Source organism: Electrona antarctica, assembly GCF_951216825.1.
Source record: "Electrona antarctica genome assembly, chromosome: 2".
Lineage (NCBI taxonomy): Eukaryota > Metazoa > Chordata > Actinopteri > Myctophiformes > Myctophidae > Electrona > Electrona antarctica.
The window spans coordinates 36,455,144-36,468,351 of record NC_136807.1 but is presented as its reverse complement, the minus strand read 5'-3'; the positions used below and the strand labels follow the sequence as shown (position 1 = coordinate 36,468,351).

The window sequence follows — 13,208 nt, the reverse complement described above, 5'->3', positions numbered from 1 at the left end:
CAGGTACATTTTGCTTGTAGAGAATGCTTTCTTTTTCTTCATCAGAATAAAAAGCAATGATACGATTTCACATTGTTAGGTTCCTGAGCAAATCAATGGTAATGACATATACTGGGCAGTTGATATACATCATTCTGTCTTTGTTAATGGTAGAGGGTTGTTGTCGTACTGCAGGATGTGGTTATTTTTTGATTGTAACTCAAGATTAATCGGAGGCTTTCGGTTTCAAGTCGGCAGCCATTCCCGTCGTCAAGGTGATAGTGGAACCAGGGGTAAGAAGAAGCCCCCTCCCCCATTTGTCGTCAACCAAAGTCAAGTCAAGGCCTTGAGATTGTTTTTTTTTTCTTTCTTTTCTACTCTCACCTTGTGTTGCTCAGATATTTGTGGCACACTGCTTGTTGAAAACATCAAGATGTTTTCTATCAAACTGTCTTGCTTGTTTGTGATGAAATGTGATGTTTGAATGAAAAGGGCGAGATGAGTGTTGGACGTTTCTCAAGGTCTCATTGTTTTTGTCTCATTTTGGCTGTGAATCACAGGCGTAGTCATGAAGCCTTGCCTTTGATATGACACTTGTTTGTCGAGAACTCGTTTGTTTTTATTTGGTTGTACGGCATGACATAATGTATGGAAAAGACTGAATGTTTGAATCATACATGCACTGTCACATGCCTTTTTGTCACAGTCCCATTTGTTTGTTTCATAATGGGATGATAAAGGCTCTGTCGTGGCATTTTATACATCTTGTTCTGTGGCGTCTTATGTCCCCCATTTCTGGAGTACAGATTCTCACCTGTTGATAGTTTCTGTCACTCAGAGGAGCATGCTCAGTGTGTAATGTAGGTCTGTTGTGTTGTATAAGCCATTGGTATTTAACGGGCACGTGTTCTGGTTTGCTTTGTAATAGTTGCATGGAGGAAAAGGAATGCAGTTACAGCACAATTATACAGGGATGATGAAATGATGCATAGTTTATAATAATCAGTTAAATAATGGATGGATGGATGGATGCACTACAACTACATTCATACATGATACAGCTGAATGAAAACAATAAATGATTTGTCTGCAACAGTGAGTGCATATTACACCTGTTTTAGGCCTTTCATTCCATGTCTCATCCCTTGTATCATCTAATCCGTCCAAACCTCAGAACACGGAGGACAGCGCTCGAATCTCCATCACCTTCTTCCGTCTGTTCCGAGTGATGCGATTGGTCAAACTGCTGAGCCGGGGGGAGGGCATCAGAACTTTGCTGTGGACCTTCATTAAGTCCTTCCAGGTGAGACTGTCACTCCTTAAAGAGGGACATTTAAATGAGACCGGTTTGTTGAATGAATGAATAGTTTATGAATAGTTTGAATGAATAGAATGAATGAAAATGGCTAAGGTTCTGTTGGCCTGAGGAAGACCTAAACGGTTGAAACGCTGAGGTTTTTGCCATTTAACCCATTATAGGCGGGAACCCCTTTTTGTAACCCTACCCTTCTGGACGTGACCCCATTTTGGGGTTCTGTAGAGTATGTACAGTATTCAAAAATGATGCTGCTATATACATATTTAAAGTTTTTCAGAAAACTAAAAGGATTTAGAAGGCATTTTTAGAATCGGCCTCAGTCCAAAATGGGTTAAATAAATGAAGTCCATGGAGCTCTGAACAAGTGTGCGGATGTTTCTTCCTTCTCCAATGTTCTGTAGGCCCATTGTCTAAAAATAGTGTTGGAATTGGTTGAATAGCTTGCTGAAGGTAAGCGTTCACAGGAATGGCTGAAAACAGGAAAGCTGTGAAATTCCCTAAATGGCACAGTGACTGTTTTCTTCCCTCTCTGCAGGCTCTTCCCTACGTTGCTCTCCTCATAGCCATGCTGTTCTTCATCTATGCTGTCATCGGGATGCAGGTACCATCTCCCATTTATTCTCTGTTATTATAGGCCCCTCATGAAATGCGAGAGCCCTAGTAGTCACTTTTATTACTATTCTTCTTCTTACCACTAGGGCAGGCCTTGTCTGCTGACCTGTCTGAACAGAAGTTCAAGGTTGTTTGTTGTGTATTATGTTGATCTCAGTCTCTTTTTAATACTAACACGCTGAGACAATTCATAGTGCCCTTAAGTTGAGTAATTGCAGCATGCTTGTTGTTTTAATGACTTTTCTCGTCATTATCTACAGCAGTGGTTCCCAAAGAGGGAGGGAGTGGGAGTGGGAGGGAGTTCCAGGGGGTCCCCAGCTAAATGATAGTTTGGAACCAAAATTGTCTGTAACTCTGAGAGTGTACACATTTTGTACACTCTCAGAGTTAAATTAACATTGATTTTACAATATAAATTGGGGTCCCAGAGATAGAAATGCCACTAAATGGGGGGTCCGTAGACTAATGCATGTCAAACTGGGTGTCCTTGAAATTAAACGGGTTGAGGTTCTCTGCTATAGAGCCGTAAACATCTTCTCTCATGGGGGTCCCTGGCATATCTCTTCAAATGGGTGTCTGTCGGCTGATTAGTGTCATTTTGGGGGTCCTTGACATGAAAACGTTTGGGAACCACTGATCTACAGTTTTGCATTGTAACATTTTAGCTAGAATGTTTGGTTAATGGATATTTGTTGCATAGGATTTGTGTTGGTTGGTTGGTTGGTTGGTTGGTTGGTTAAACGGTTGCATATTTTGTGTGTTTTAGGTGTTTGGGAAGATAGCAATGGTGGACGGAACACAGATTAACCGCAACAACAACTTCCAGACCTTTCCACAAGCTGTACTTATGCTCTTCAGGTCTGTATGTGTGTATACTGTACAGTGTACAGCAGGGGTGGGCAACGTTGACGATGGAGAGGGCCACTATATTTCCACACTCATTCCAGAGGGCCATATATTATTGTCGTAGCAAAAATAGCCGATCTACAAGCTCAAAACGCGTCGCGCTGCGACACGTTTTGAGCTTGTAGATCGGCTATTTTTGCTATATTCGAATTGAAATCTTATTTTTTTCTAACTACATTTTTATGTAATTTCAAATACCTTTAATTATACTTGTGTTGAGCAATGAGCTACTAATTTAGATACTAATTAAAGTGGGTCATGTTTGCATGTTGTGGAATTGTAACAGCTGAAACCAATTTTATATCAATATTCTGACATTAACCTGAGGGCCACATTAAGTGAAGGTGGGGGGCGCATGTGGCCCCCGGGCCGCCAGTTGCCCACCCCTGGTGTACAGTGTACACAGTGTGTATCTGTCAGAATACATGTGCATGCATGAGTGTATACACTTCCTTTACATGTCGTTGCATGGTGGAGAGTGCAAGTGTGTTTGCAAGAAACTGGTGATGCAATACTGTATTATAATACAGGTAAAATAAATGGTAAATGGTGCATTTATATCTATGTAAAGCGCCTTTATCCAAGGCGCTTTACATAGATTGTGCATCAATTCACCCATTCACACACACACATTCATACACCGATGGCGGCGGAAACCATGCAAGGCACCAACGAGCACATCAGGAGCAATTTGGGGTTCAGTGTCTTGCTCAAGGACACTTCGACACTAACTCTGGGAGAGCCCGGGTTCGAACAGGCAACCTGGCGGTTACCATCCAGCCACTCTACCCCTTAGCCACCACCGCCCCATATTGTCACAGGTGTTATGACTATGTGATACTGTAAACAAGGCAATATTTTATAAAAATACGAATTTGGAAAACTGTCATAGTAAAGAATACATAATCATATGCAGAGAACCTGGTGTCAGAACAGTGGGATGTGCATTTGTATTTATCACAAGTCCCTGTAGCATCCAACAGCATGGCTTTTTGATACACATTTGTGTATGTTTGTTTTATTGTATTAAAATTTGATAATGTCTGAGTACAATACAGTATCCCAAAACATAAAATTAACATACTCAAGTGTATCAATACTTGCTGACATCCCTAGGCCTGTGTGTGTGTGTTCTATTCCTATCCTATCAGGTGTGCTACGGGCGAGGCGTGGCAGGAGATCATGCTGGGCTGTCTGCCAGGGAAGCTGTGTGACCCTGAGTCCGACTACAACCCTGGAGAGGAGAAGACGTGTGGCAGTAGCTTTGCCATTATCTACTTCATCAGCTTCTACATGCTCTGTGCTTTCCTGGTATGCTTTCCTGTCATCACACTGTAGTGCAGCGGTTCCCAAACCTTTTCATGTCAAGGACCCCCAAATTGACACTAATTTTGCCCCGCAGACCCCCATTTGAAAAGATATTCCTTTTTTTTTTACGGGTCTAGCAGTAATTCTCAACCTGTTTAATTTCAAGGACCCCCCAGTTTGACATATTAGTCTACAGACCCTCATTTAATGGCATTTCTATCCCTGGGACCCCCATTTTTTATTGTAAAATCAATGTTAATTTAACTCTGAGAGTGTACACATTTGTACACTCTCTGAGTTACAGTCCCATAAGGGGTCCATTTGGTTCCTAACTATCATTCCTGGAACTCCATCAAGGACCCCTGGGGGTCCCCGGACCCCACTTTGGGAACCACTGCTGTAGTGTATAGAGTACCTGCAGCACTTTACGAGCCAAAGTTGTAAACGCTCCAGGATTTCAAATCAAATCAAATCAAACTTTAGTAATATAACACGTTTAAAATAACCCAAAGTGCTGAACAGGGCAAGACCAAAGCAAGAGCATTATGTGTCGTGTACACAAAATTACCACAAAAACACAAACATTGGATGAGCTCACATAAGCCAGACGGAAAAAAGTAAGTCTTGAGCAGAGACTTAAAAACATTGATGGACTGAGCAGATCTAATGTGGAGGGGCAGGCTGTTGCAGAGCCTGCATGGGGGCGTTGGTCGCAAAAGCGTGTGCACCCCTGGTTTTCTTCAGGGTCAAATGTTAAGCTGTTTTCTTACAGGGTAGAAAAGCATGGTGCTTTCAAAGGTATTGTTGTTGTTTCTCTCAGATCATCAACCTGTTTGTCGCCGTCATCATGGACAACTTTGACTATCTCACCCGTGACTGGTCGATTTTGGGGCCTCATCACCTGGACGAGTTTAAAAGGATTTGGTCAGAATATGACCCTGAAGCTAAGTGAGTGTACTGATTACGAGTTCTCATGTTGTGAAATAAAATGTACAGAAACATCCATTATTTAGTAAGTAGTAAGTAATGAAGCTATTCCATTGCTGTAATTATAGTCTGTTTAGTTGCTGTAATTACTGTAGAACTTACTTAATTAATAATTAATGAATTATTATTATAATTTCCAATTGCTACTGGCTACTCTGAATTACATGGAGTGACGAGACGCCGGGTGATAAGATCACTGACCCAAAACAAAAAATGAGCAGTGACTAAAGGACTAGACGAGACAAAATAACTTTAAATCTCTCTTTCTCTCTCGCTCACTTGAATTATTTTGATTCAGCAATTCATCACTTAATATTCATACGTTTGGATACTAATCCAGCCATGTTTTTTTCTTGATGATTCCAGGGGCAGAATAAAGCACCTAGATGTTGTCACCCTGCTCAGGAGGATCCAACCCCCCCTGGGCTTTGGCAAACTCTGTCCTCACAGGGTGGCATGCAAGGTGGGCAACAACCACACAACCCCACCTGTTAGCTTTAAGCTCTGTCCTCACAGGGTGGCATGCAAGGTGGGCAACAACCCCAACTGTTAGCTTTAAGCTCTGTCCTCACAGGGTGGCATGCAAGGTGGGCAACAACCACACAACCCCACCTGTTAGCTTTAAGCTCTGTCCTCACAGGGTGGCATGCAAGGTGGGCAACAACCCCAACTGTTAGCTTTAAGCTCTGTCCTCACAGGGTGGCATGCAAGGTGGGCAACAACCACACAACCCCAACTGTTAGCTTTAAGCTCTGTCCTCACAGGGTGGCATGCAAGGTGGGCAACAACCACACAACCCCAACTGTTAGCTTTAAGCTCTGACCTCACAGGGTGGCATGCAAGGTGGGCAACAACCACACAACCCCAACTGTTAGCTTTAAGCTCTGACCTCACAGGGTGGCATGCAAGGTGGGCAACAACCACACAACCCCAACTGTTAGCTTTAAGCTCTGTCCTCACAGGGTGGCATGCAAGGTGGGCAACAACCACACAACCCCAACTGTTAGCTTTAAGCTCTGACCTCACAGGGTGGCATGCAAGGTGGGCAACAACCACACAACCCCAACTGTTAGCTTTAAGCTCTGACCTCACAGGGTGGCATGCAAGGTGGGCAACAACCACACAACCCCACCTGTTAGCTTTAGGCTCTGACCTCACAGGGTGGCATGCAAGGTGGGCAACAACCAGACAACCCCAACTGTTAGCTTTAAGCTCTAAGAGTCTACAAACACAACAAATAGAGGACTCTCACAGTTACAAATGGATAAATTAACAGTCATTGATGATTCCTACTGGTATGTATAGATAGACTGCATTAAACTGCTTATGAAGAAATTCAATATACAATAATAAAAACATAACACTTCATACATACATGGTTTCCACCCGACCGTTTTTGAGGGGCCTATGTCAGCTTGTAACTGTAACCCAAATCTTGTCCTAACACAAACATTAAATGCCATTGACAATGAATGGACAATTTTGAGTGTTTGTGTATTAAACACAAACATTGCGTAACACAAACATTGAAGACGAAGGTGAGGACGCAAACTCTGATTGGCCGGAATGAGATGATGTATGATGATGCACGAGAGCGCCCCAAACTTCACACGGGTGTGATTATTTTTCTCCTGTATTTGCCTGCAGCGTCTGGTGGCAATGAACATGCCCCTGAACAGTGACGGGACAGTCATGTTTAATGCCACACTGTTTGCCCTGGTCCGCACAGCTCTCAAAATCAAGACCGAGGGTGAGTTCATGGATTATTAATCCAGTGGGTTCCAAACAAATTATGCATCAGGATCCATTTTTGGGTCACAGACCAATTTTTATGGGTAAAAAGTAAAATATCTGTTTTTGTTTCTTTTTATTATTTTTCATCATTATTTCAAATGATTTTACAAAATGTCCCAAAAATATTTGAATTCTTCATGAATTAGAAAAATATTAAAACATTTTTCTAAAGATTTTAATTAATCAAAAATCAAAGACATTCTCTCTATATATAGAATGTGCTGTGGGATGTGCCTTGCTTAACCCATTGATACCTGAGGCTGAATCTGGGAACGCCTTCTAGGGCCTGACCTAAGGTTTCTGAAAACCTTAAAAGTTTGATTCATTATTTTTTTAAATAGTTATGTTTTTTCAAAAATAGCAGACCTACAAGTTCATAGCGCGCCACTCGGTGGCGCGCTATGAGCTTGTAGATCTGCTATTTTTCAATAGCTAAATTATAACAATAGCTGATGAGACACAGAGAGAGCGCTGGCATCAAGGGTAGAACAACGTATAGGTTGCACCAGGCATCAATGGGTTAAAAAAAAGCATCCATCTGCATCCGCGTGTGTGTGTGTGACTATGTACTACCTGCGTGCGTGTGTGTGTGCGTGCGTTTAATACTTATGTACTTTATGTTTTAGTTTATTTTTATTTTTCATTTTCTTTGTGTTCTGTTTGTCACCAAGGCAACCTGGAACAGGCCAATGAGGAGCTGCGGGTAGTGATCAAGAAGATCTGGAGGAGAACCAGCATGAAGCTGCTCGATCAAGTGGTGCCCCCTGCAGGCGGTCAGTGGTTAACACGTATAATTTACTCTCAGGCTGTAAGTCTCCTGCTCATTCTGTCTGTCTGTCTGTCTGTCTGTCTGTCTGTCTGTCTGTCTGTCTGTCTGTCTGTCCCTCTCTGTATCTTTCTTTCATGTATGTAGCAAGTTTATATTCATTTCTGCACCTCTCTTCAAATTTGCTTCTCATGATGATAGTTTCCCAGGAATGAGTCGAGAGCAACACATGTGTGTTTACTTTTACTTTTCACAAACGGCGACCAACTCCGAGCTACCTTTCTCAATCGCTCATGCCAAGGGTGGTTGACGACTTACTTACAATCGTTATTGGTTTGGCTTCCTATTAGAGATGCAGGATTTCCGATTAATTGCATGGTCAAATTGATCGATAACAATATTGCAATGCAAGTTTCCAGTAGTGATTATGTTACACCTGTTATACAGTAACTGTGATTCTGGGTGCGAATAGACCTCTAAAAACAGTACATTCTTATTACCGGATTTATTAGGCCTATTGATGCAGTTCAAACAATCTACCGGTATGTAGTATTTTTACTTAACATTTTTACAACTTGTTGACCCTTTTTGAAAAACATTAAAATCAGCTAAAACCGTTTTGAACATGTTCGCTTTGTAAGACTGATGTTGCCGATAATGATGTGATGATTTATTAAAACACAATAACTGCCAGGTATTAACCCTGCCGTTGACGGAGATCTCCGCCAAGTCCAATCCGAAGCTTCACCGCCGATGACGGAGATCTCCGTCATGTGGTCTTTTCAGTGATCGCGCTCTTCGCCAACGTATGAATGGTTCTAGGTTGCCAAGCAACGTATACAACCGGAAATGAACCGGAAGGGAAATTTTCACCTGCCATCCGTCTCCACATTATCAGATTTTTTTTTTCCCAGATTGTGTTTTTGGTCAAAACAAACTATATTCAAAGTCCAAATATTGCTTTTTGTCTCTCTCTTTCATGCCACAATTCTTTCCTCTCCTGTTTTTCAAAACGTTAATTTCTAATTACATTACATTACATTACATTGTTATTATAGTTATTATAAATAACTACTTTGTTTCAGTATGTAGTTTTGTTTCTGTCTATCCAATGTTATTTTTTTGTTAAGTATTCTGTCTTGTCTGGTGTGCTTGTATATGCTTCTGAGGCCAAGTCGCTTACATTCAACAACTGCATGCCTTTGTATAATTCTTCTTGTCTATTATTGTTTCTCTCTCTTCTTCTGCCAAGCTTCTCTCCTCCTCTGCCATATAGTGCTCATTTTCTCCTCTTCCTTCTCCTCTCTCTCTCTGCTGTCCTGAGCGCTCTGAGGCCGTTCTGTTTTAGTTGGGTGGCATGGCATGGAACTAGTTACCTCACTCATTCAGGCTCTGTCCAGAAATAATAAAATAATAATAATAATAATAATAACAATAAAGAAAACTTCACACTTGTGTGAAGTGAGGGACGCTCTTATCATCAAACATCATCATGCAGTGGTACAAACAGGGGCTGAGGGCTAGCGTGCCTCAAAAAGTAGAATAATACAAAAATAAAATAAAAAACCCCAGCTCACTGGCAAAAAAAGGACCATTTTATTCAGAGAGAACATTAAAGAGGTTCCTCTCTTTACAAAGAGAGGAAAGGTGACAGGTAAACATCAAACCGAGAATATGTCTTAGACTAGAGTATGTTCACATGCACAGTGTTTATTTTACTGGCTCCTTTGTAGGCTCAGGAATCAGATCACATGATGTGCATTTTGTATTATAAAAACCCTCAACTCGACCAGATTGTGATGTGCTCAACAAAAGAAAAAAATCAGATTTCAATGAAAAACAGGCAGTGACTGGTAGGGTGGGGAACTACTGTGAGAACATGCCATTTTTACAGCTTTTGCCCCCACACGTCTCATTATTTGCCATTGACAATGAAAGGAGAAATTAGGTCAAATGTCCGCCAAATATGACCTAAATATTGTCCCCACACGTCTCATATTTGCCATTGAAAATTAAAAGAGAAATTACGTCAAATGTCCGCCAAATATGACGTAAATTTAACCAAACAATCACATAAATTCAGTTGTTCATGAGATGATGTATGATGATGTATAATGATAAGAGCGCCGCTTTTTTTCCTGAACAGAGCCTCTCGTAGTGTTTCTGGCTGTGTCAGGGCACATTTATAACAACAGCTGCCTTTAACTATAGATTGGAGGTCCTGCTTTGTACACATCAGCCAAGAGTACTGGCTCTCAACTCCTTGAACTTGAAAACCACTGCTCCCTAAGGCAAGCAAGGTGCATAAAAATATCCTCCTGTGGGGTTGTTTCCAACACAGATGTGTTGCACTGTGTAGGGAATAACAAACGGAAGGCTTTTTCACTATGCACCTGGCCAGCTCTCTTTTCATTGTTACTTTGACCTTGATTTGGCTCAACTCAAACTGTGCAGAGGCAAAGTGCCAAATAAAAGAAATATGCAGCGTGTGTGAATTTCTTAGATGTCCTGATACAGCCTGTGTTTTTATTCTCTGTAGTATTCCCAGTCTGCTTTTAGCAACTAACAGTCTGAGTGAATCAGATCAAACTATGCTGCCTCCTTGCATGGCGACTACTTCGATGGTCTAGTGCTCTGCTTTGTTTCCATGGGACGTTAGTTTTAAGCTTGCTGCTTTGCCTACCAATGAGTACTGTGCATAGCTATAGCTCCCTGCATGTGCTGATCAGTGTAAATCCTACTGCATCTCTCATATATGAGCTAGGTCTACTGTCACTACACTGCACACCAGATTGTCTGCCTTTGAATGTTTGCAGTAATGTAATGTTTTTGGGATCTCACACGGAGGTGTACTTGCCGTGGCTGCAAGCATTATTTTTGTGAAACTACATGAGCTGCCTATGAGATCTCATCTCATAAAATCTGATAAAGATAATACGTTATGAATGAATGAATGAAAGTTTCAGTAAGATTATGGAATGATTTACTGCCCTCCCCTTAGACGCAACACAAGGTGGAGGGTGGACTCTTTCTGGATGTTGTAGTCAGAGAGGGTACGACCATCCTCCAGCCTCCAGCTGTTATACCAGCAAAGATCAGTCTCTGCTGGTCAGGGGGAATACCTTCCTTGTCCTGGATCTTGGCTTTTTTACGTTCACCATCTCAACCTCCAGAGTGATGGTCTTGCCAGTGAGGGTCTTGACTAAAGATCTGCATGTTTGATTTGTTGCTATGAACAGTTGAAAGAAATTATGAATTATGAGTTCAAATCTATAGTAGTGTAACTTGATTACAAATATAGCAATACATTAATTAATCAGATAAACGCTTGGGTTACTAACGTCATGAGATCATTGCTGACTGACGTCAGCCATGCCTAGATATGGACAAACAATATTGGGGACGTGCAACGAAGAAAAGAAAAGCCCTCTTCTGGTGAGAAAGTTAAAAAGCCTTAAAGGACCACTTCACCACTTTTCAACCCATCTTCATATAATAGGTCCTCACTAATAATCATGATAAAATGGCACAATTCTTTTCTACTCAGTCTGTGTCTCATAGGGGGGTTGTGGGCAGTTCAGAAACCCGTCTATCAGTGACGGTGGGGAATCCAAGCTAATAGAAACTGCAGGCTTTCTAGTCCTGAAAAGTAAAAATGGAAGCCATCGTTCTCACGGTAATAAAAATCTAAACATTTTAGTAAAAAAATATTGTTTAAAAAAATCTGCCTAACAATGATGTCACTGGTGGACGGGTTTCTGAACTGCCCACAGCCCTCCTATGAGACACAGACTGAGTAGAAAAAAATGGTGCCATTATTTCATGATTATTAGTGAGGAGTCGGACCTATTATATGAAGATAGGTTGAAAAGTGGTGAAGTGGTCCTTTAATTAAGGGGGCTATTTCATCCCACACATAGCAGCCTTCTTCCTCTGGGTATGAATATTGTTTGTTTGAGTGACAAATAAAAGTAACCTTTGTGATTCTTGAGTATTTGTTGTGCGGTGTTTTGGTTCTATAGTTGTGGAGTTGCTTTTTTCAGAATGAAGGAATGGAATTTAATTATTTTGCAGTATGAAAGGAAAGGTTGAAACGTATTTAAACGTAATTCAATGCCATAGTGTTGAGGTATAGTAGCGCTGAGTTTTCATATTGAGGTTTCCATATAGTCTCTGTTGGCCTGTTTTCAACTTTGAGGCCATGGTGTCAGTTAGTGTCTGTGTCGAATGGCTATAGTTCTCCTGAAATATCTTAGGGTGGAGGTTGAGGTATTTTTGTCGTTACGGTATTTTGTGGTTATGCGGAGGTGCTTACGCGGCAGACTGTGGTGTGTCTGGTCTGTTCACTCAGATGACGAGGTAACAGTGGGGAAGTTCTATGCCACCTTCCTGATACAGGACTACTTCAGGAAGTTCAAGAGACGCAAAGAGCAAGGTCTCGTGGGCAGGCGCTCATGGGAGGGGCTCAACACCACCATGGCTCTACAGGTGAGTGCATCGTCGACGTCCATCATTATCACAGGCAGGTCTTCTGCAAAATGCCTTTTTTTTTTAAAATAGCAGATGTAGAAGCTCTCAGCGTGGCACGATGTAGAGCACTGTGAGCTTGTATATCTGCTAATTTTGAATAGCCAACGCAAAAATCTAAAATTACACAGATGCTTTCCCGGTTTTAATGGGTTAATCTCACAATTTAGAGAAGGTGTCATATGGTTTCTGGGGACTTTCTGTAAATATAAATGTATAATTAATTTCAAAATGAATTAATATTAGTATGAAAGGAAACCAGAAACTCAAAAGGATTGTACTTTCCTCGTTAGTAGTGCATTGAAGTGCATTAGAACAAAAGTATGCCATATGAGCCGCCATTGGGCCGCCATTGGGGCGGCTGTGGCTCAGGAGGTAGAGCAGGTCGTCCAATGATCCATGGGTCGGCGGCTCGAATCCCGGCTCCTCCTGTCCACATGTCGAAGTGTCCTTGGGCAAGACACTGAACCCTACATTGCCTCCAATGAGTCGGTCGGTGTGAGCTTGCCACCATTGGTGTGTGAATGTGGGAAGTGAGGACGCTGGCGTCGACTGTTCGCCGCTTCACCTCCCAATGTATGAATGAATGAACCATTGTAAAGCGCATTGAGCACTTGGAAAAGTGCTATAAAAATGCAATTAATTATGATGTCGTTGTTTGAGTTTGACTGTCAAACCACTCAAAACAATATGCATTCAAAGTGCATCTGCAAAAAAAGCTGCTTGGCACCAGCTTGCCTGGCAGTTTTCCTGCAGCCCTTCACATCTGGGAACACTTAGCTGTACGCTGTACACAGCCTCTCTTGCACAAATAAAGATAACAAACATAGACACGGGAGGCCAATGAATCAGTTGTTGTGACTTTGGCTGTGTGTGTGTGTGTGTGTGTGTGTGTGTGTGTGTGTGTGTGTGTGTGTGTGTGTGTGTGTGTGTGTGTGTGTGTGTGTGCGCGTGTGCGTGTGCGTGTGCGTGCGCGTGCGTGCGTGCGTGCGTGCGTGCGTGCAAGAGCGA

The 13,208-nt window shown here is 41.9% G+C and overlaps 1 protein-coding gene across 1 annotated transcript in view; it reads left to right on the top strand.

Annotated features, from left to right (window-relative positions):
* Positions 1-13,208, top strand: part of cacna1db (calcium channel, voltage-dependent, L type, alpha 1D subunit, b) — an 85,313-nt gene that overhangs the window by 55,084 nt on the left and 17,021 nt on the right. Inside the window, exons 31-40 of the mRNA XM_079492503.1 lie at positions 231-272; positions 1,154-1,282; positions 1,833-1,898; positions 2,676-2,767; positions 3,967-4,126; positions 4,944-5,071; positions 5,477-5,573; positions 6,758-6,860; positions 7,576-7,677; positions 12,022-12,158. Of these exons, the coding sequence (XP_079348629.1) occupies positions 231-272; positions 1,154-1,282; positions 1,833-1,898; positions 2,676-2,767; positions 3,967-4,126; positions 4,944-5,071; positions 5,477-5,573; positions 6,758-6,860; positions 7,576-7,677; positions 12,022-12,158 (1,056 nt within the window). The remainder of the gene's footprint in view (positions 1-230; positions 273-1,153; positions 1,283-1,832; positions 1,899-2,675; positions 2,768-3,966; positions 4,127-4,943; positions 5,072-5,476; positions 5,574-6,757; positions 6,861-7,575; positions 7,678-12,021; positions 12,159-13,208) is intronic.